The following is a 21,194-nucleotide window of genomic DNA, read 5'->3' as shown; positions in this document are numbered from 1 at the left end:
GGCCGATGTCATGGCCTTCGCTTCTCTGATTGCATGGCAACGAATATTGCTGGAGTGGCGGTCGGCATCGCCACCGGGGGTAGCAGCATGGTTGGGTGGCCTGTACGACTTCCTGCGGTTAGAGAAGATAAAGTATGAGTTAAGGGGCTCAGCAGGAGAGTTTGAGAAAAGGTGGGGGATGTTTGTGACCGTGTTTGAGGAGCTGTTCGTCGCAGGGGGGGGAGGGGGGGGGGGTGGTGATGGGGAGGGGGGGGGGGTGAAAAAGGAGAAAAATCTGTACAACCTGTATAGTTGATTGTTGGGAAGAATGTTTCCCGGGGTGTTTATTTGCTGTAACCTACTTTGATAAAAGTTTGAATAAAATGAGTTTTAAAAAAAGAGAATGTTCCGCCTGGCCAAATATTCAAGGAGCCCATTGGTGGTTGTAATATAATGTAAGACATGTAAACGGTTAACAAGATGATGTTCATGTATCTCAACACTAGATGGCACCACAGAGTAGTCATATAAATAGACTCCATCTCCTAGACCTCTGGGAGACGGTTTTGGAGAAGGTTTCGGCAGCACGGTAGCACAAGTGATTAGCACTGTGGCTTCACAGCGCCAGGGTCCCAGGTTCGATTCCCTCTGGGTCACTGTCTGTGCGGAGTCTGCACGTTCTCCCCGTGTTTGCGTGGGTTTCCTCCGGGTGCTCCGGTTTTCTCCTACAGTCCGAAGACGCGCAGATTAGGTGGATTGGCCATGATAAATTGCCCTTAGTGACCAAAAAGGTTAGGAGGGGTTACGGGATTAGGGTGGAAGTGAGGGCTTAAGTGGGTCGGTGCAGACTCGATGGGCCGAATGGAATAGTGTACTGGGCTAATGGTAAGATTCTTGGTAGTGTGGATGAGCAGAGAGATCTCGGTGTCCATGTTCACAGATCCCTGAAAGTTGCCACCCAGGTTGATAGGGTTGTTAAGATGGCGTACGGTGTGTTAGCTTTTATTGGTAAAGGGATTGAGTTTCGGAGCCATGAGGTCACGTTGGAGCTGTACAAAACTCTGGTGCGGCCGCATTTGGAGTATTGCGTGCAATTTTGGTCACCGCATTATAGGAAAGATGTGGAAGCATTGGAAAGGGTGCAGAGGAGATTTACCAGGATTTTGCCTGGTATGGAGGGAAGATCTTATGAGGAAAGGCTGAGGGACTTAAGGCTGTTTTCATTAGAGAGAAGAAGGTTAAGAGGTGACTTAATTGAGGCATACAAGATGACCAGAGGATTAGATAGGGTGGACAGTGAGAGCCTGTTTCCTCGGATGGTGATGGCTAGCACAAGGGGCCATAGCTTTAAATTGAGGGGAGATAAATATAGGACTGATGTCAGAGGTAGGTTCTTTACGCAGAGAGTAGTAAGGGCGTGGAATGCCCTGCCTGCAACAGTAGTGGACTCGCCAACATTAAGGGCATTTAAATGGTCATTGGATAGACATATGCATGATAAGGGAATAGTGTAGATGGGCTTTAGAGTGGTTTCACAGGTCGGTGCAACATCGAGGGCCGAAGGGCCTGAACTGCGCTGTAATGTTCTATGTTCTAGCTTCAGCTGAGAGCTTGTAAACAACTGTTTTCAAGCAGCAACCAAACTTGACCCAGTCAAAAGAGCAACTTTTAGTTAATTGCTAAATTAAAGAACAAACTAGAGTTTGGATTGATATTAGCCCTTAAATTAAATTATTCCTTAAAACTTACCCCTTGAGATTCCTTGTTTCACTAAACACCAGCTATACTCTGATGCAACAAGACAACAAGACAACACGCAGTACCTAACAGTAAAGGCAGTTTTAGTCAATGGACATCAGGGGGAAATGTTTCATTGGCTGGAGCCATGCCAAGCACAAATAAGTTGTTGGCCAGTGTTGAGGAAAAAAAATCATACAGCTATTCAACTATAATGTACATCGCCCTCATGCTCACAAACGACCAGGCAAAGACTCTTGGAGGTATAAACATGGGGCTGGATTCTCCGCCCCGCTGCGCCACTTTTCAACCTTGACCCGCCGGCGGGATTCTCCGTTACGCCGGCTAGTCAATGGGGTTTCCCATTGTGGGGCAGCTCCACACCATCGTGAAACCCCCGGGCACCGGCAAAACGGAGATTCCTGCCGGCGGAGAATCCCGCCCAAGATCTTTATTACAGCGAAACCTGGGCTGATAATGTCCAAGCTGGCATGCCAGAGAGCTCTGATTGAAGTGTTACACCATCAGTTATACTCAAGATTTGATTACTATAAATTAGAATAAACCAATCAATTGTTACCACATGTCCAATCATTACTGTTGATTAGGTTTACATCACGCATTGTACGTCAAAACAATTAACGAATCATAACATGAGGACATTTACTTGTCCAATCAACATGTACATGCTGTCTCCTAATATTTATCATCGGTTCCTCATTATCAAGATTATGACTATCACTCACCTCCCGTGTCTAAGTATAATGGCCTTCCCAAGGCAAAAATGGCCATTGCAATAACAATTCTGTCTGATTCCGTCTTCATTCCCACACACACTAGCACCAGTTCATATGGTGCAAAGATCCCAAATTGATAACGCAATCATTGAGAATCACCTTTCCCTGTACCGCATCAACAGCAGCTGTGTCCTTGAGCTGATTTCCTACACCTAACAACTTGAACTAAACAGCACGTGTGTGCAATCATAGAATCATAGAATTTACAGTGCAGAAGGAGCCCATGCGGCTCATCGGCTCTGCACCAGTCCTTGGAAAGAGCACCCTACGCCACCAGTAGCCCCACCTAACCTTTTGGAAACTATGGGGCAATTTATTATGGCCAATTCACCTAACCTGCACGTCTTTGAACTGTGGGAGGAAACCTGAGCACCCGGAGGAAACCCACGCAGACACGGGGAGAACGTGCAAACTCCACACAGTCACCCGAGGCCGGAATTGAACCCGGGACCCGAGAGCTGTGAAGCATCAGTGCTAACCACTGTACCACCATGCCGCCCCAATAGAGATCAATACAGAAGAGTTTCAAGCCCTCCAGCACTGAGTGGATAGTTAAAGTTTTAAAAACTAATTTCAATTTAATATATTTTCAAATACTGGAGCAGTCCTTGTCCATGATTAGTAAGTCACGGTGAAACAAAGGTTGGTGGAGTGGCAGATAGTGTTGAGGATTGTCAGAGGATACAGCAGGATATAGATAGGTTGGAGACTTGGGCAGAGAAATGGCAAATGGAGTTTAATCCAGACAAATGTGAGATAATGCATTTTGGTAGGTCGAACATAGAGTGGAAATATACCGTAAATGGTAAAACTCTTTGGAATATAGAAAGTCAGAGAGATCTGGGCGTGCAAGTCCACAGATCTTTGAAAGTGACAACAGAAGTGGGCAAGGTAGTCAAGAAAGCATATGAAATGCTTGCCTTCATTGGATGGGGCTTTGAGTATAAAAACTGTCAAGTCACGCTACAGTTGTATAGAAGCTTGGTAAGGCCGCACTTGGAATATTCCACATAATTCAGGTTGCCTCGCTACCAGAAGGATGTGGAGGCTTTGGAGAGGGTGCAGAGGAGGTTTACCAGAATGTTGCCTGGCCTGGAGAGTGTTAGCCAAGCAGAGAGGCTGAATCGACTCGGGCTGTTTTCATTAGAATGACGGAGGTTGAGGGGTGGCCTGATAGAGGATTACAAGCTTATGAGGAGCATGTATAGAATAGATGGTCTGGCACTCTTTTCCAGGATGGAGGGGTCAGTCACCAGGGGGCATAGGTTTAAAGTCCATGGGGCAAAGTTTAGAGGAGATGTGAGAGACAGGTCTTTTACACAGAGGGTGGTGAGTGCCTGGAATGTGTTGCCAGGGGACGTTTGGGTTGTGGAAGCAGATACATTAACGGCGTTCAAAAGGCATCTTGACAAATAACTGGATAGGATGTGTATAGAGTGATACAGCACAAAGAAGCGCTGAGGGTTTTGGCCAAGGTTAGTATCATGACCGCGACGGGTTTGGAAGGCCGAAGGACCTGTTCCTGTGCTGTATTGTTCTTTGCTCTTTGCAGCAAAACCTGGATATTAGCCAGGCTTGGCTAACAAGTGGAAAGACCTTTCATGCATGCAATTGCCAGGCAATGACTATCTCCAATAAGAGAGAATCAAACCATCTCTACTTGACATCAATGACATTACCATCGCTGAATCCCCCACTATCAACATCCTGGGGGTTACCATTGACCAGAAACTGAACTGAACTAGCCATATAATGTGGCTAGGAATCCTGCAATGAGTAACTCACCTCCTGACTCCCCAAAACCAATTCACCATCTACAAGGCACTAATCATGAGTGTGATGGAATACTCCCACTTGCCTGGATAAGTACAGCTCAAACACCATCCAGAACAAAGCAGCCCGCATGATTGACATCTCTTCGACAAACATTCACTCCCTCCGCCACAGATGCACTCCTGTGTACCATCTACAAGATGCACTTCAGTAACTCACCAAGGCTTCTTCAACCAACACCTTGCAAAACTGTAACCTCTACCACTCTAACACCTCCACTATCTAATGTTAGGTATGTAGAGATGTAAAGAAACACCACTACTGGTAATTCCAGCTCCAGGTCACTCACCATCCTGACTTGGAAATATTATCACTGTCCCTTCACTTTCACTGCAACTCCCTCCCTACCAGCACTGTGGGTGTACCAACACATCATGGACTGCATTGGTTCAAGAAGGCAGCTCACCAGCACCTTCTCAAGAGCAATTATGGATAGGCAATAAATGTGAACCTTGGAGTAATATTTACATCCCATGAGCAAATAAGAAAACATAATATATGCTTGTCTTACTGGTTTTTTGGTATGAGCGAGAGTAATTGTGACATTATTATTGAGATCCACGCTGTGTTTCCCTACAGTTATTCCAATTAGATCATCATTCAGAATATTTCTCTTTTGATTCTGTGAAAATAAAAGGAATGTCATTTTAGAAAAATCTATCGAACTATGCAAGGCTCTCGAGGGGAAAATCATCCAGATTTCAATTGGCTTGTAACCCCTTGAGTTGAGAAGACCAAGAAGCATAATAATCATTTATTTTAATGAATTACATTAATGTTTCAGAAGTAACATATAGTTTTAAGAATTAATATGTCAAATGTAAGATAAATGGAAACATAAAGGCCTGGAGTTACAGGAGAAACAAGAGTGAAGGAGTGTCCAGCATGGAAAAATGGTGGAGATGAACTGTTTATACCTCAATGCAAGCAGTATTACAAACAAGGTAGATGAGTTAAGGGCACAAGTAGCATGGCAGCATGTTGTTATAACGGAAACCTGGCTAAAGGAGGGGTAGAAATTTGCAGCTCAATATCTCTGGACACAGAGTTTTGAGACAGGATAGTATAATGTAAGCCTACTTGTGACAATAAAATATTATTATATTATTATTATATGTAAATGATTTGGAGGAAAATGTAACTGGTCTGACTAGTAAGTTTGCAGATGACACAAAGAACAAAGAACAATACAGCACAGGAACAGACCCTTCGGCCCTCCAAGCCTGTGCCGACCATGGTACCTGCCTAAATTAAGTCCATATCCTTCCATTCCCACCCTATTCATATATTTGTCTAGATGCCCCTTAAATGCCCCTCTCATACCTGCTCCCACCACCTCCCCAGGCAGCTCATTCTATATACTTACCACCTTTTGTGTAAAAGACTATCTGTTCGAAACTTTTCTCCGTGCACTTCAAACCCATGTCCCCTAGTACCCGACTCTCCTCCCCTAGGAAAGAGCATCTGATCTGAGTATCCACTCTGTCCATGCCACTCATAATCTTGTAGACCTCTATCAAGTCGTCTCTCAACCTCCATTGTTCCAGCGAGAACAAACCGAGTTTATCTAACCTCTCCTCATAGCTAATGCCCTCCATACCAGGCAAACATCCTTGTACACCGCTTCTGTACTCTCTCCAAAGCATCGACAACCTTCTGGTAGTATGCTGACCAGAATTGTACACAATATTCCAAATGAGATCCTGTACAGCTGCAACATGACTTGCCAATTGTTATATTCAATGCCCCGACTGATGAAGGCCAGCATGTCATATGCCTTCTTGACCACCTTATCCACTTGCATTGCCACTTTCAGTGTTCGTGGACATGCACGCCCAGATCTCTCTGCCTGTCACTACTCGCAAGAGTTCTACCATTTATTGTGTAATTCCTACATGCATTGGACCTTCCAAAGTGCATTACCTCACTCTTGTCTGGATTAAACCTCAACTGCTATTTTCCGCCCAAGACTCCAACCAGTTTATATCCTGTTGTATCCTTTGTTATGGGTCAGGGTTTAGAGAACCCCAAAGTGTATCATGGAGTTCATCTGACCTACAACTTTTAATAGATTGTGGTATGGGGAGCACATGGCTCACTCTACAGGTATGGTACAGCAGAAAATGGACCACTGTTTTTTTTAAACAAAACAATGTTTATTCTATGAACTTTTAAAAAAACAAACAGTAAATCAAAAAGACCCCCAAAGAATACAACACTAAGTAACCTGTATGCTGTCCTTTTAACATCCAAAAGGCTTAACAAACCTTCAAACAGGAGCACATTCAAGACTGAAAACATTTATAATTCTTCTGAATTCACCAAATGATCCATAGATAGTCTTTTGATGGCAGAGATCAACATCAGTGCAGCTCACTTTTAACTTCAGATTCAGCTCACTGAAAAACACAGACACACCCAAGCTCTTCTCAAACTGAAACTAAAAAAGCAGAAGTAGAGCTCATGCCCAACCCACACTCTGACATCACTCCAGTAACATGAGCAGCTCCATTTCTTAAAGGTACATTTCTTAAACACCCATTTCTTATGTCACATGACACCTCCCCCCAAGAAAAAAACAACAACTATCAACTTCAAGATGGTTTCATTTTTCACATTTTCACCATCCTTTAAGAAATGCACACAGTAAATGTACTTTATCGTTTCAAAAGACAACACAAGCAAACAGGTATAATAATATAGTCCATTTTTGTTCTCCTTCCTCCAACTGAAATCCTTCCCAATTAACAGTCTCTTTACAAGAAGGTCTCTGCACGATCTGTCCATTGGTCTACGCCTCAGCATTTCTCTTTAAAGTCAGATAATTTAGTTCAATCTGATCACAGAGTCCCTTGCAATTCTCCAACACATATGCATTGGTTATCACAGCTTTCAGGCAGTCACATGCCTGTTGAAAGTCCGCTGTCCATTGCAATTTTCGGTTTTTCTTAAGCAAGTCCATCAGTGGAGCAATCACGCTACAAAACCTTTGCACAAATGTTCGATAAAATCCACTCGTGCCAAAAAATCGCATTATTTCCCTTTGTCTCGAGGGTATCGAAAACTCCTCAAGGAAAGTGATTCAGATTTTTCCAAATTCACTTTTGGCTCAGTTTATCACCAAACCCGCCCCCAGAAGTCGATCGAATAACTCCATCAGATGTTTCAAATGTTCTATCCATGTCTGGCTGAAAATTACTAGATCGTCGATGTATACCGCACAATTGGGTAATCCTGAAACAACTTTGTTAGTTAACCGTTGAAATGTGGCTGGGGCATTTTTCATGCCAAATGGCATAACTTTGAATTGGTATATACCATCTGGAGTCACAAAAGCTGAAATCTCCTTCGCCCTTTTGGATAAAGGTACCTGCCAGTAACCTTTAGGTAAATCCAATTTGGAAATAAAAGCTGATTGTCTCACTTTCTCAAGGGATAGGATAAGAGTCCGTTCTTGTAATTGCATTAACCTTTCTATAGTGCACACACAACCGTTGGGTACCATGTGGTTTAGGTACCATCACTATGGGTGAGCTTCATTGGCTGCAACCCACTTCAATTATGCCATTTTTAAGCATACTCTCAATCTCTTTGTTAACCTGTGCCAATTTTAAAGGGTTAAGTCTATATGGATGTTGTTTGATTGGAACAGCATTTCCCACATCTACATCATGTATAGCCATTTTAGTACTTCCCAATTTATCTCCACAAGCTTGCCCATGTGATATCAATAACTCTTTCAGGTCAGTTTGTTTTTCCTCTGGAAGATAACTCAATAATTTATCCCAATTTTTAAGAACATCCTCATTTTCAAATTTAATTTGAGGTATGTCAAATTCACAGTCATCTGGATTTGGTTCGTCACTTTGAGTTAGAATCATTAAAACCTCCTCCTTTTTCTCTCCTTCCCTGTCAAAGTACCTTTGAAGGGGCAGCACGGTAGCATTGTGGATAGCACAATTGCTTCACAGCTCCAGGGTCCCAGGTTCGATTCCCGGCTTGGGTCACTGTCTGTGCGGAGTCTGCACATTCTCCCCGTGTGTGCGTGGGTTTCCTCCGGGTGCTCCGGTTTCCTCCCACAGTCCAAAGATGTGCGGGTTAGGTGGAATGGCCATGCTAAATTGCCCATAGTGTCCAAAATTGCCCTTAGTGTTGGGTGGGGTTAATGGGTTATGGGGATTAGGTGGGGTTATTGGGTTATGGGGATAGGGTGGAGGTGTGGACCTTGGGTAGGATGCTCTTTCCAAGAGCCGGTGCAGACTCGATGGGCCGAATGGCCTCCTTCTGCACTGTAAATTCTATGAAGCATATTCACATGACACACTCGGCGAGGCTTCCTTCTATCTGGTGTTTTTAACCACATAATTCACCTCACTTAATTTCCTCTCAATCTGATAAGGTCTACAAAATCTTGCTTTTAAAGGTTCACCTACCACAGGTAACAATACTAAAACGTTATCTCCACTGGCTGTAGCCATCTGGGATGGCCACTTCAAGAATACAAAATGGACATTTGCAAAGATTGCAGGTAAAAATGGACAATGTTAAGAAAGCAAGCTGGCACAGAGCCTGTCTGCATATTGGAGCCGCAGCTCCCAGACAAGCCTGAAACTGTAGGCCCATTAGCTTATGGATGGCCCATCTCCGGGAACAAAGGAAGATACTTAAGTAACCGATCTGGCCCCAGACCTCACGGTGCCAGTTCCCCAAACCAAAAGCAGAAAACAAAGCAGGCCAACGGCCACCTAGGACACGCCCAGCCATCAGGGCACCCACCCCTTTATTGGTCAAGATCAATACGAGTGATCAAGATACGGCCCAATTGATTGGGGCCAAGTTCAAGGCCCGCCCAAAAGCGCGCGTATAAGAAGAAGGCCCCAAGAAAGAATCGCTCTCTTGGACTCGGCTCTCACAGCGGAGAGACCCGTCCACCAGCTGCACCAGAAGCAAGTAAGTCCAACGTCAACGCTCGCTACCAGACGGACGGCCTTAGCTGTTTCCCCTCTACCACTTCGACCCAGCAGCCTCAGAACCGAACAACGGCCATTGTTCTTCTGACTGAGTGGGCTCCCGAAGCTAAGTATAGGCTTTAGCAGTAGTGATAGTTTAGTCTGTAGTATTTTGTGCATGAGTAGACATTACTGTGTGTGTAAATAAATAGTATTGACTTCGAACTAACTAACTGGTGTATTGGCTCTTTTGATCAGTATTCGGGTTTGAACCTTGTGGCGGTATCGAAAGTTACCTGGCGAGCAAACATAATTAGGATTAAGGAAGGCGACCATATTGGCTGCCATATTCAGAGCCAACCAAAGAGAGCAACATTTAGTGGCGACTCTAGTGGGACTCGACCTAGAAGTGGCCTAGTCACTCCCAGAGAACCCAAATTTGAATTGGAATCCAATTGGAAACAGAAAAACCACAAGTGTAAGAACGATACTGATCAAACCTCCAAGATTCGGAAGTGTGTTAATGCAATAGGTAAGAGAATAGGTAAGAGAGGAAAGAGCGGGGTCCAAGAGAGAGTGCGGCACCAGTGGGAAGGAGCAGATTCTGTGAGATAGAAGAGCGAGGGCCTGTGAGAGGAAGCAAGGCCTGAGAGAGGGACTGGGGAAGAGCAGGAGTGAGGGAGAGGGGAAGACATAGACATAGAATTTACAGTGCAGAAGGAGGCCATTCAGCCCGTCGAGTCTGCACCGACCCTTGGAAAGAACACACCACACCTCCACCCAATCCCCGTAACCCAGTAACCCCACCTAACCTTTTTGGACACTAAAGGCAATTTATCATGGCCAATCCACCTAACCTGCACGTCTTTGGACTGTGGGAGGAAACCGGAGCACCTGGAGGAATCCCATACAGACACAGGGAGAACATGCAGACTCCGCACAGACAGTGACCAAAGCCGGGAATCGAACCTGGGATCCTGGAGCTGTGAAGCAATTGCGCTAAACACTGTGCCACCATGCTGCCTGTAAGAGCGGGGCCTGTAAAAAGAGCAAGAAACAACGGGGCCCGTGAGAGGGAGCGGGAAAGGCAAGGGCCTGTGTGTGCAAGTAGGGATGAGCGGAACATGTAAGAGGTAGCGAAGAAGAGCCCGGGCCTTTGTGAGGGAGCAGGGAAGAGCCAGGGATTATGAGGGGCAGTGGGGCCTGTGAGAGTGATTAGGGAAAAGCACAGTCTGTGAGAGGGAGCAGAGAAGAGCAAGTGCCTGTATGTGGGAGCAGGGCAGAGGGAGTGGGGAAAAGCCAGGGCGTGGGAGAGGCAGCAGATCCTGAGCGGGATGGGGGAAGTGCCAGGGCCTATGGGAGGTGTTGTGTTATGCTTCTTCATGTAGCATAAGCTGCTTCCTTGATGTATACTCTGACAAAGGAAGGTTCAGACTTGGAGATAGGTTTAACACATTTATTGAACAGTTAACAATTCTCCTACTTGAGTTCGACTCGCCTGCTAATTATAGATCATAGATCATAGATCATAGAATTTACAGTGCAGTAACTCCACTCAACCAACACTAAGGGCAATTTTGGACGCGAAGGGGAATTTAGCATGGCCAATCCACCTAACCTGCACATCTTTGGACTGTGGGAGGAAACCGGAGCACCCGGAGGAAACCCACGCACACACGGGGAGAACGTGCACACTCCGCTCAGACAGTGACCCAGCCAGGAATCGAACCTGGGACCCTGGAGCTGTGAAGCAATTGTGCTAACCACTATGCTACCGTGTTGCCCTAATCTTGCTATAGTAACTCAGTCTAACTAACAAGTCTGCTCTAAGCCATGCGGTGGGTGTGATGCTTCGGGTCTGTCCCTGTCCTTCTCTCTGAGTGTCGCCTGTGGAAAGAGAAAGAGCATGGCCGGGATTCTCCCCTACCCGACGGGGCGGGGGGTCCCGGCGGGATGGAGTGGCAGGACCCACTCTGGCGTCGGGCCGCCCCAAAGGTGCGGGTTTCCGCACCTTTAGGGGCCAAGCCCTCACCTTGAGGGACTAGCCCTGCGGCAGAGTGGTTGGTGCGCCGCCAGTTGGCGGGAAAGGCCTTTGGCGTCACGCCAGCCGGGGCCGAAAGGACTTCGCCGGCTGGCTGAAGTCCGTGCATGTGCGGGAGCATCAGCGGCTCTTACGCGTCGGCTGTGGCCGAGGCGGAGGGGAAAGAGTGCCCCCACGGCACAGGCCCGCCCGCGGATCGGTGGGCCCCAATCGCGGGCCAGGCCACCGTGGGGACACCCCTCAAGGCCAGATCGCGCCCCCCCTCCAGGACCCTGGAGCCCACCCGCGCTGCGTAGTCCCGCCGGTAAGAGAGGTGTTTGATTCTCGCTGACGGGGGCCCGCCGACCTGCGCAACGCGATTCCCGCCCCCACCGAATATTCGGTGCCGGAGAATTCGACAACCGGCGGGGGCGGGATTCACGCCAGCCCCCGGCGATTCTCCGACCCGGCAGGGGGTCGGGGAATCCCACCCCATGTGTGCCCTGTCCTTTTATGTGGGCTGTGTAATGCCCCCTTGTGGTAGTGTCACCTCTGGGTGTCTTGACTGGCCATTGGTCGTGTTCTATTCTATGTGTTCATTAGCTGTATGTCTGCATGTCATTACATCTCCGGTGCTCCCTCTAGTGTTTACTTAGTTGTAGTGTATTTACATTAACCCCTTGTGTATTTACAGTGAAGCATATCACCGCAGGAGCGAGCAGGGCCATGAGAGGGAGCGGGGGAGACCCAGAGCATGGAAGAGGCAGCAGATCCTGTGAATGGGAACGAGGAAGCGCGAGGGTCTGTCCGAGGGAATAGGCAAAATGGTTGGGCCTGTGAGAGGGTGCCGGGTCTGTGGGACTGAGCGGCGAAGAGCCAGGATGTGTGTGAGGGAGCGAGACATGTGAGAGGCAGCAGAGCCTGTGAACATGGGAGGGGCAGAACCAGGTCCTGTGAGAGGGAGCGGGGAAGAGCCAGGGCTTGTCTGAGGGAATGGGGAAGAGCTAGGGCCTGTTTGAGGGAGCACAGAAGAGTCAGGACCTGTGAGTGGGAGCTGGGCAGAACCAGGGCCTGTCTGATGGGGCAAGATCTGTGATAAGGGGCAGCGAAGAGCCAGAGCTAGTGTGAGGGAGCAGGACCTGTGAGAGTGAGCGGGGAAGAGACAGGGCTCATGTGAGGGAGTCAGGCCTCTGAGAAAGAGCGGGGTAGAGCCAGCACCTGTAATAGGGAGCAGTGAAGAGAAAGGGCATGAGAGCGGAAGGGGGGCCTGTGAAAGAGAGCAGCGAAGAGCCAGGGCTCTGAGAGGAAGCAGGATCTATGAGAGGAAGCGGAGTAGAGCCACGGTCTGTGTGAGGGAGTGCAGCCCATGAAAGGTGGCGGGAAATGTGCTAGGTAGCGGGGAAGAGCCAGGGCAAATGATAGTGAGAGCAGCCTGTGAGAAAGAACAGGGACTGTTTGAGGGAGTGGGGAAGAGCCAGAGACCTTGTGAGGGCGTGAGATCTGTGAGAGGGAGCTGGGAAGGGCCAAGACTTGTGAGTGGGAACGGGCAAGGAACATTACCTGTGGATGGGGGAGCGGTGGGGATTTGGAGCGAGCCCAGCGAGTGGGAATGGGGAAGAGACAGTGCCTGGCTGAAGGAGCGGGCAAGAATCAGGGCCTGTGTGAGTGGTCGAGACCTATGAGAGGGAACAGGGAAAAGTCAGGGGGCGGGAATCTCCGGCTCCGGGGATTTGGCGGGGGTGGGAATCGCACCGTACCAGTCGGCAGCCGCTCGTAGCGGCGCCCCCAGCGATTCTCCGGCCCGCGATGGGCCGAGTGACCGCCCGTTTTCGGCCAGTCCCGCCGGCGTATGTTACACCAGGTATTTGCCGACGGGACCTGGGCTGCGCGGGTGGCCTCTGGGGTACTCTGGGGGGGCACGGGGAGCCTGGCCCTGGGAGGTGCCCCCATGGTGGCCTGGCCTGCGATCAGGGCCCACCGATCCGCGGGCGGGCCTGTGCCGTGGGGGCACTCTATTCTTCCACACCAGCGGCTGTACCGGAGTGGAGAGGAACCCCTCGGCGCATGTGTTGCGATGACTCCAGCACACGTTGGCGCTCCCGCGCATGCGCCAACTCGCACCAGGCGGCGTGGCGCCAACCCTCTTTCCCGCCGGCGCGCCACAAACCACTCTGGGGCCGGCCTAGCCCCTGAAGGTGCGGACGATTCTGCACCTTTGGGGCGGCCCAATGCCGGAGTGGTTCACGCCACTCCTCGGCGCCAGGACCCCCGCCCAGCCGGGTAGGGGAGAATCCCGCCCAGGGTCTATGTGAGGGAGCAGGACCTGTGAGAGGGAGCCATGAAGAGCCAAGGCTTGTCAGAGGGAGTAGGGGACAGCCAGGGGGTGTGAGAGGAAGCAAGGAAGAGCAGGGCCTGGGAGAGGGAGCCGGGCCTGGGAGAGGGAGAGGGAGGGGGGCCTGGGAGAGGGAGGGTGGCCTGGGAGAGGGAGGGGGCCTGGGAGATGGAGGGGTGCCTGGAAGAGGGAGCGGGGTCTGGGAGAGGGAACGGGGTCTGGGAGAGGGAACGGGGTCTGGGAGAGGGAGCGGGGCCTGGGAGAGGGAGGGGGGCCTGGGAGAGGGAGGGGGGCCTGGGATAAGGAGGGGGGCCTGGGAGAAGGAAGGGGGCCTGGGAGAGGGAGGGATGCTGGGAGAGGGAAGGTGGCCTGGGAGAGGGAGGGGGGCCTGGGAGAGGGAGAGGGGCCTGGGAGAGGGAGGAGGGCCTGGGAGAGGGCGGGGGGCCTGGGAGAGGGAGGAGGGCCAGGGAGAGGGAGGGGGGATCATGCACGATCAATTATACAAAGACGAGAGTAGGATGTAATCGAGGCTTTATTACACTGAGATGTGTGGCCGCCTACAGCAGCTGACGAAATGGCTGCTGTACTGGGAGCACACATATTTATACTCCGCCTACTGGGCGGAGCCAGCAGGCAAGGATCTACCCCCGTACCTGTAGTATAGGGGCCTTACCGTAAAGCACCTATATCAACATCCTACATATGCAATATACACATCAGTGGTGACACCCTGTTAAAAAAATGAGTCCGGCGGGGGTGGTGGAGAAAGTTGTGTTTTAAAAGTACAGATAATATTACAAATTCAGGCGGTCCGGTGCCTTGATCTGTCGTTGAGAGTGCCGCAGTGCTGGTGGCGACTCCGGCAGCGGCTTGGTCTTCGGTGACTCCGGGAGCGTGTCGAAATCCTCTTCATCCCCGGGTGGGAGTAAGGGGTGGATGGATTGTCCCGGAGCGGGGGCTGCGGTGGGGTGCACGGGGTGGGGGTGGGGGGGGGGGAGAGTGGCGCCGGGTCGGAGGGGGTGTGTGTGTGGAACCAGCTGGTGCCAGGTCCCTGAGGGAGACTGTGTCTTGGTGGCCGTCGGGGTACGCTACGTAGACGGTACTGCGGATTAGCGTGAAGTAGCTGTACCCTCTCAACCAAAGGGTCCACCTTGTGGAGTCGAACGTGTCTACGGAGGAGAACGGGTGCCGGAGCTGCCAGCCATGTCGGGAGCGAAACCCCGGAGGTGGACCTCTTAGGGAAGGCAAAGAGACGTTCATGGGGGGGTTTCATTAGTCGCGGTGCACAGCAGCGACCGAATGGAGTGAAGTGCGTCGGGGAGGACCTCCTGCCAGCGTGAGGCCAGCAGATTTCTGGACCGTAGGGCCAGCTGGACGGCCCTCCAGACCGTCCCATTCTCCCTCTCCACCTGCCCGTTTCCCCTGTGGTTGTAGCTGGTCATCCTGCTCGAGACAATGCCCCTGTTGAGCAGGTACTGGCGCAGCTCATCGCTCATGAATGAGGATCCCCGGTCGCTGTGGACGTAGGTGGGGAAGCAGATCAGAGCGAAGGTGGTGTTGAGGGCTTTGATGACGGTGGCAGGCGCCATGTCGGGGTATGGGACGGCAAAGGGGAATCGGGAATATTCATCGACCACACTGAGAAATTATGTGTTGCGGTCGGTGGAGGGGAGGGGCCCTTTGAAGTCCACGCTGAGGTGTTCAAAGGGACGGGAGGCCTTCACCAGGCGCGCACGATCTGGCCGGTAGAAGTGCGGTTTACACTCCGCGCAGACCGGGCAGTCTCTGGTGACAGCCCTGACTTCCTCGATGGAGTAGGGCAGGTTGCGGGCCTTGATGAAATGGTAAAAACGTGTGACCCCTGGGTGACAGAGGTTGTCGTGCAGCGTCCGGAGTCGGTCCACTTGTGCGCTGGCACATGTACCTCGGGATAGGGCATCGGGGGGCTCGTTGAGCTTACCGGGGCGATACAAAATCTCGTAATTGTAGGTGGAGAGCTCGATCCTCCACCTCAAGATTTTATCGTTTTTGATCTTGCCCTGCTGTGTGTTGTTAAACATGAAGGCAACCGACCGTTGGTCAGTGAGGAGAGTGAATCTCCTGCCGGCCAGGTAATGCCTCCATTGTCGCACAGCTTCAACAATGGCCTGGGCCTCTTTTTCGACGGAGGTGTGCCAAATGTCCGAGGCATGGAGGGTGCGGGAAAAGAATGCCAAGGGCCTGCCTGCCTGGTTGAAGGTGGTGGCCAGAGCGACGTCTGATGCATTGCTCTCGACGTGGAAGGGGAGCGTCTCGTCGACCGCGTGCATCACGGCCTTGGCGATGTCGGCCTTGATACGGTTAAAGGCCTGGTGAGCCTCAGCCGTCAGAGGAAAAACAGTGGATTGAATGAGTGGGCTGGCCTTGTACGCATAGTTTGGGATCCACTGGGCGTAATACGAAACCAGGCAACGTTTGACGGCCTTGGGGCAGTGGGGGAGTTCCATGAGGGGGTGCATGCGATCGGGGTCGGGTCCCAGAACTCCGTTCTGGACCACATAGCTGAGGATGGCTAAGCGGTTTGTTCTGAACACGCACTTCTCCTTGTTTACGTGAGGTTGAGGAGAGTGGCGGTGTGGGGAAATTTGGCAAGGTTTGTGTCATGGTCCTGCTGATCGTGGCTGCAGATGGTGACATTGTCCAGGTACAGGAAAAACAGTGGATTGAATGAGTGGGCGGGCCTTGTCCGCATAGTTTGGGATCCACTGGGCGTAATACGAAACCAGGCAACGTTTGACGGCCTTGGGGCAGCCCGTACCGGTCAACCATTCAGTCCATCTCCCGTTGGAAGACCGAGACCCCGCTGGTGACGCCGAAGGGAACCCTAAGGAAATGGTAAAGGCGGCCGTCAGCCTCTAACGCAGTGTATGGGCAGTCCGCCTTGCGGATGGGGAGCTGGTGATAGGCAGATTTCAGGTCTACTGTCGAGAAGACCCGGTACTGTGCAATCTGATTGACCATATCAGATATGCGTGGGAGGGGTACGCGTCGAGCTGCGTGTACCGATTGATGGTCTGGCTGTCGTCAACGACCATCCTGTTTTTCTCCCCAGTTTTGACCACGACCACTTGGGCTCTCCAGGGGCTGTTGCTGGCCTCGATGATGCCTTCCCGAAGCAGCCGCTGGACTTCAGACCTGATGAAGGTCCTGTCCTGGGCGCTGTGCCGTCTGCTCCTGGCGGCGACGGGTTTGCAATCCGGGGTTAGATTTGCAAAAAGGGAAGGTGGGTCGCCCTTAAGGGTCGCGAGACCGCACACAGTAAGGGGTGGTAGGGGCCCGCCGAATTTCAGGGTTAGGCTCTGGAGGTTGCACTGGAAGTCCAGGCCGAGTAGCAAGGCAGCGCAGAGGATGGGGAGGACGTAGAGGCGGAAGCCGCTGAACTCCACGCCCTGGACAGTGAGAGTAGCGATGCAGTACCCCCGGATCGCCACGGAGTGGGACCCGGAGGCCAGGGAGATTCTCTGATTAGCGGGGTGTACCGCGAGGGAGCAGCGCCTTACCGTATAAGGGTGAATGAAGCTCACAGTGCTCCCGGAGTCCAGCAGGCAGGAGATCTCGTGCCCGTTGACCTTCACTTTAGTTGAAGTGGTCGTGACTGGTCAATCGTGACCGAGGCGAGACACGGCTGGTCGTTGGCGGTTGCAGGCGATGAGCGGCCGGATGAGGTGCCCGATGGGCATGGGTCCCGAGTCGGGTAAGATGGCGGCACCCACGGGCCGCACGTGTCGTGGGGGAAGCAAGATGGCGCCGCCCGTTGGTTCTGGGAGGAACAAGATGGCGGCGCCCACATACCGCATGTGTTGCGAGTCAAGCAAGGTGGCAGTGTCCACTGGCCGCATGTGGTCCTAGGAGGGGAGATGGCGGCACCCACTGGATGCACGTGGGGGGTGCCGGGACAATAGCGGCGATTGAGCGGGCCTGACACACTTATGCGAAATGTCCCTTCTTGCCACAGGCCTTACAGAGGGCACTCCGTGCTGGGCAGCGCTGTCAGGGGTGTTTTGACTGACCTCAGAAGTAGCATTTGGGCCCCCCGGGGTTGGTTGGCTGCCGCGCGGCACAGGTGTGGGATTGGCTGAGGGGGTCCACGATGGGGCGGCCGTCTGCAGAGTCCACGATGCACAGGGGGGGTGGGCCGCGCGATCGGGGGCATAGGCCTGAATGTTGTGTGATGCGATCGTAAGTGAAAGCGCTAGTTTTTTGGTCGCCGCGAGGTCGAGCGTGGACCCCTCTAAGAGGCGCTGGTGGATGTAGTCAGACCCTATGCCCATGACAAATGCATCTCTCATTAGCAAATTCGAGTGTTCCGTGGCCGAAACGGCCTGACAGTCACAGTCTCTAACTAGGGGGAGCAGGGCGCACCAGAAATCTTCCACCGACTCACTGGGAAGTTGATGCCGCGTGGAGAGGAGGTACCTGGCGTAGAGTGTGTTAGTCCGCTGAGCGTAGTTTTCCTTCAATAGCGCCATGGCCTTTGCGTAGGTCGGCGCGTCCTGGACAAGTGGAAAGACGTTGGAGCTCAGCCGCGTGTAAAGGATCTGGAGCTTCTGTGCTTCTGGAATTGGGTCTGGCGCAGACCCGATGTACGCTTCAAAACAGGCTAGTCAATGTTCAATGTCCTTTTTGGCATTGTCTGCTTGCGGATGCAGCTGCAGGCGATCCGGCTTGACGCGGAGGTCCATCTTCTGAAAATCTCAGTGTAATAAATTGATGCACGATCAATTACACAAAGACGTGGGTAGGATGTAATAGAGGCTTTATTACACTGAGATGTGTGGCCTCCTGCAGCAGCTGACGAAATGGCTGCTGTACTGGGAACACACATATTTATACTCCGCCTACTGGGAGGAGCAAGTAGGCAGGGATCAACCCCCGCACCTGTAGTACAGGGGCCTTACCGCAAAGCACCTGTATCAACATCCTATATATACAATATATACTTCAGTGGTGACTACCACAGGGGAAAGAGTGGGGCCTGTGAGAGGAAGCGGCAAAGAGCCAGGGTCTGTGTGAGTGAGCGAGGAGAGCAGGGCCAGTGAGAGGGATCGGGCATGCGCCAGTAAGTTGGGCCTGTGAGAGGGATCGGGGAAGTACCAGGGCCTGCGAGAGGAAGCAGGATCTGTGAGAGTGAGCGGTGAATATCCAGGGTTTGAGTGAGAGAGCAGGGTCTGAGAGAAGCAACAGGGAAGTCAGGGCTTGTGTAAGGGGCCAGTAAAAGGGAGCGGCGAAGAGCCAGGGCCATCATGAGAGAGCGGGGAGTCTGTGTGAGTGAGTGGGGAAGAGACAGGGGGCATTATTGAGACTAAGTGTTGACGCTGGCAGCAAAACCGTGGAGTTTTACTCCTAAAATTCCTTGAAAAAAATTAAACCAGTTCTCAGCCATGCAGCGGGCTAGTAGGGACCCAGAGTGAATCTTGTGGCTTTTGCTGCAGATCTGGGCCCCCACACTTCCGGGTCAGAGGCCGCGCATGTACACAGCGGCGCCCTCCGGCGGCCGTGCGTGATCCATGGCAGACTCAGATCGTGGAGCCAGTCAAAAACAAAACCCCGATCAGCCGCGCGCCCGTGCCTCAAACCCCACACATTAATTGCCCCGGCTGCCTAGAAGGCCCCGGTCACCGATCCGCCCTCCCCCGACCAGGGTGGTTGCGGACTGAGTCCGCAGCCGCTATGCCAGCAGCCCGACCAGCAATAGGTGGTTAGTTCCACGGCGCCGGTAACTCGGCCAGTAGGGAACGGAGGATTGCTATGCGAGCCTCTGGCAATGGCCCCCTGGTGGAGCAGTGGGGTAGAGCAGGGCCTGTATGAGGGAACGAGAAAGGGCGGGGCTAGTGACAAGGAGCAGGGTAGAGCAGGGCCTGTATGAGGGAGCGGTGAAGAGCAGAGCTTGTGAGAGGGACCGGGGTAGAGCAGGATCTGTATGAAGGAGCGGTGAAGAGTGGAGCTTGTGAGAGGGAGCGGGGTAGAGCAGGGCCTGTATGCGGGAGCGGTGAAGAGCGGAGCTTGTGAGATGGAGCGGAGTAGAGCAGGGCCTGTATGAGGGAGCGGTGAAGAGCGGAGCTTGTGAGAGGGAGCAGAATAGAGCAGGGTCTGTATGCGGGAGCGGTGAAGAGCGGAGCTTGTGAGATGGAGCGGAGTAGAGCAGGGCCTGTATGAGGGAGCGGTGAAGAGCGGAGCTTGTGAGAGGGAGCAGAATAGAGCAGGGTCTGTATGAGGGAGCGGTGAAGAGCGGAGCTTGTGAGATGGAGTGGGGTAGAGCAGGGCCTGTATGAGGGAGCGGTGAAGAGCGGAGCTTGTGAGAGGGAGCGGGGTAGAGCAAGGCCTGTATGAGGGAGCGGTGAAGAGCGGAGCTTGTGAGAGGGAGCGTGGTGGAGCAGGGTCTGTATGAGGGAACGGGGAAGGGCGGGGCTAGTGACAAGGAGCGGGGTAGAGCAGGGTCTGTATGAGGGAGCGGTGAAGAGCGGAGCTTGTGAGAGGGAGGGGGGAAGGGCAGGGCTATTGACAGGGAGCAGGGAAGAGTAGAGCACGTGTGAGTAGCGGAGTCTGTTAGTGGGAGCAAGGCCTGTGAGATGGAGTGGGAAAAGTAGGGCCTGTGAGAGGCAGCAGGGGAGGTCCAGGGCTTGTGTGAGGGAGCGGGGAAGATCCAGGACCTATAAGAGTGTGCGGCAAGAGCCAGGGACTGTGAGATAGAGCGGGGCATGTGGGAGAGCATGTTGAAGAGCCAGGGCCTGTGAGAGTGTGTGGGCAAGAGCTGGGGCCTGTGAGAAGGAGTGGGGTCTGAGAGAGTGAGTGGGGGATCTATGAGCGAGAGTGGTCAAGAGCCAGAAACTGTGGCGCAAGTGATTAACACGGTTGCCTCAAGGCGCTGAGGCCCCAGGTTCGATCCTCGCTCTGGGTCACTGTCTGTGTGGAGTTTGCACATAAGAACATGAGAACAAGGAACAGGAGTAGGCCATTTGGCCCCTCGGGCCTGCTCCGCCATTCAATGAGATCATGGCTGATCTTTGTGGACTCAGCTCCACTCTCTGGCCCGTACACCATATCCCCGAATCCCTTTATTCTTTAGAATTGCATCCATCTTTTTCTTAAAAACGTTTAAAGAAGGAGCCTTAACTGCTTCACTGGGCAAGGAATTCCAGAGATTCACAACCCTTTGGGTGAAGAAGTTCCTCCTACACTCCGTCCTAAATCTACCTCCCCTTATTTTGAGGCTATGTCCCCTAGTTCTGCTTTCCCCGACCAGTGGAAACAACCTGCCCGCATCTATCCTATCTATTCCCTTCATAATTTTATATGTCTCAATAAGATCCCCCCGCATCCTTCTAAACTCCAATGAGTACAGTCCCAGTCTACTCAACCTCTCGTCATAATGTAATCCCCTCAACTCTGGGATCAACCTAGTGAATCTCCTCTGCACTCCCTCCAGTGCCAATATGTCCTTTCTCAGGTAAGGAGACCAAAACTGAACACAATACTCCAGATGCGGCCTCACCAACACCCTATACAAT

The 21,194-nt window shown here is 52.0% G+C and overlaps 1 protein-coding gene across 2 annotated transcripts in view; it reads right to left on the bottom strand.

Moving 5' to 3' along the window:
• The window catches only part of LOC140430903 (adhesion G protein-coupled receptor G3-like), a 380,819-nt gene that overhangs the window by 82,615 nt on the left and 277,010 nt on the right, over positions 1-21,194 (bottom strand). For both annotated transcript variants that reach the window (XM_072518691.1, XM_072518690.1), the window contains exon 7: positions 4,858-4,968. In XM_072518691.1, the coding sequence (XP_072374792.1) occupies positions 4,858-4,968 (111 nt within the window). The remainder of the gene's footprint in view (positions 1-4,857; positions 4,969-21,194) is intronic.

Source organism: Scyliorhinus torazame, chromosome 10, assembly GCF_047496885.1.
Source record: "Scyliorhinus torazame isolate Kashiwa2021f chromosome 10, sScyTor2.1, whole genome shotgun sequence".
NCBI classification, from domain to species: Eukaryota; Metazoa; Chordata; class Chondrichthyes; order Carcharhiniformes; family Scyliorhinidae; genus Scyliorhinus; species Scyliorhinus torazame.
This window is presented reverse-complemented; position numbering and strand designations above follow the sequence as displayed.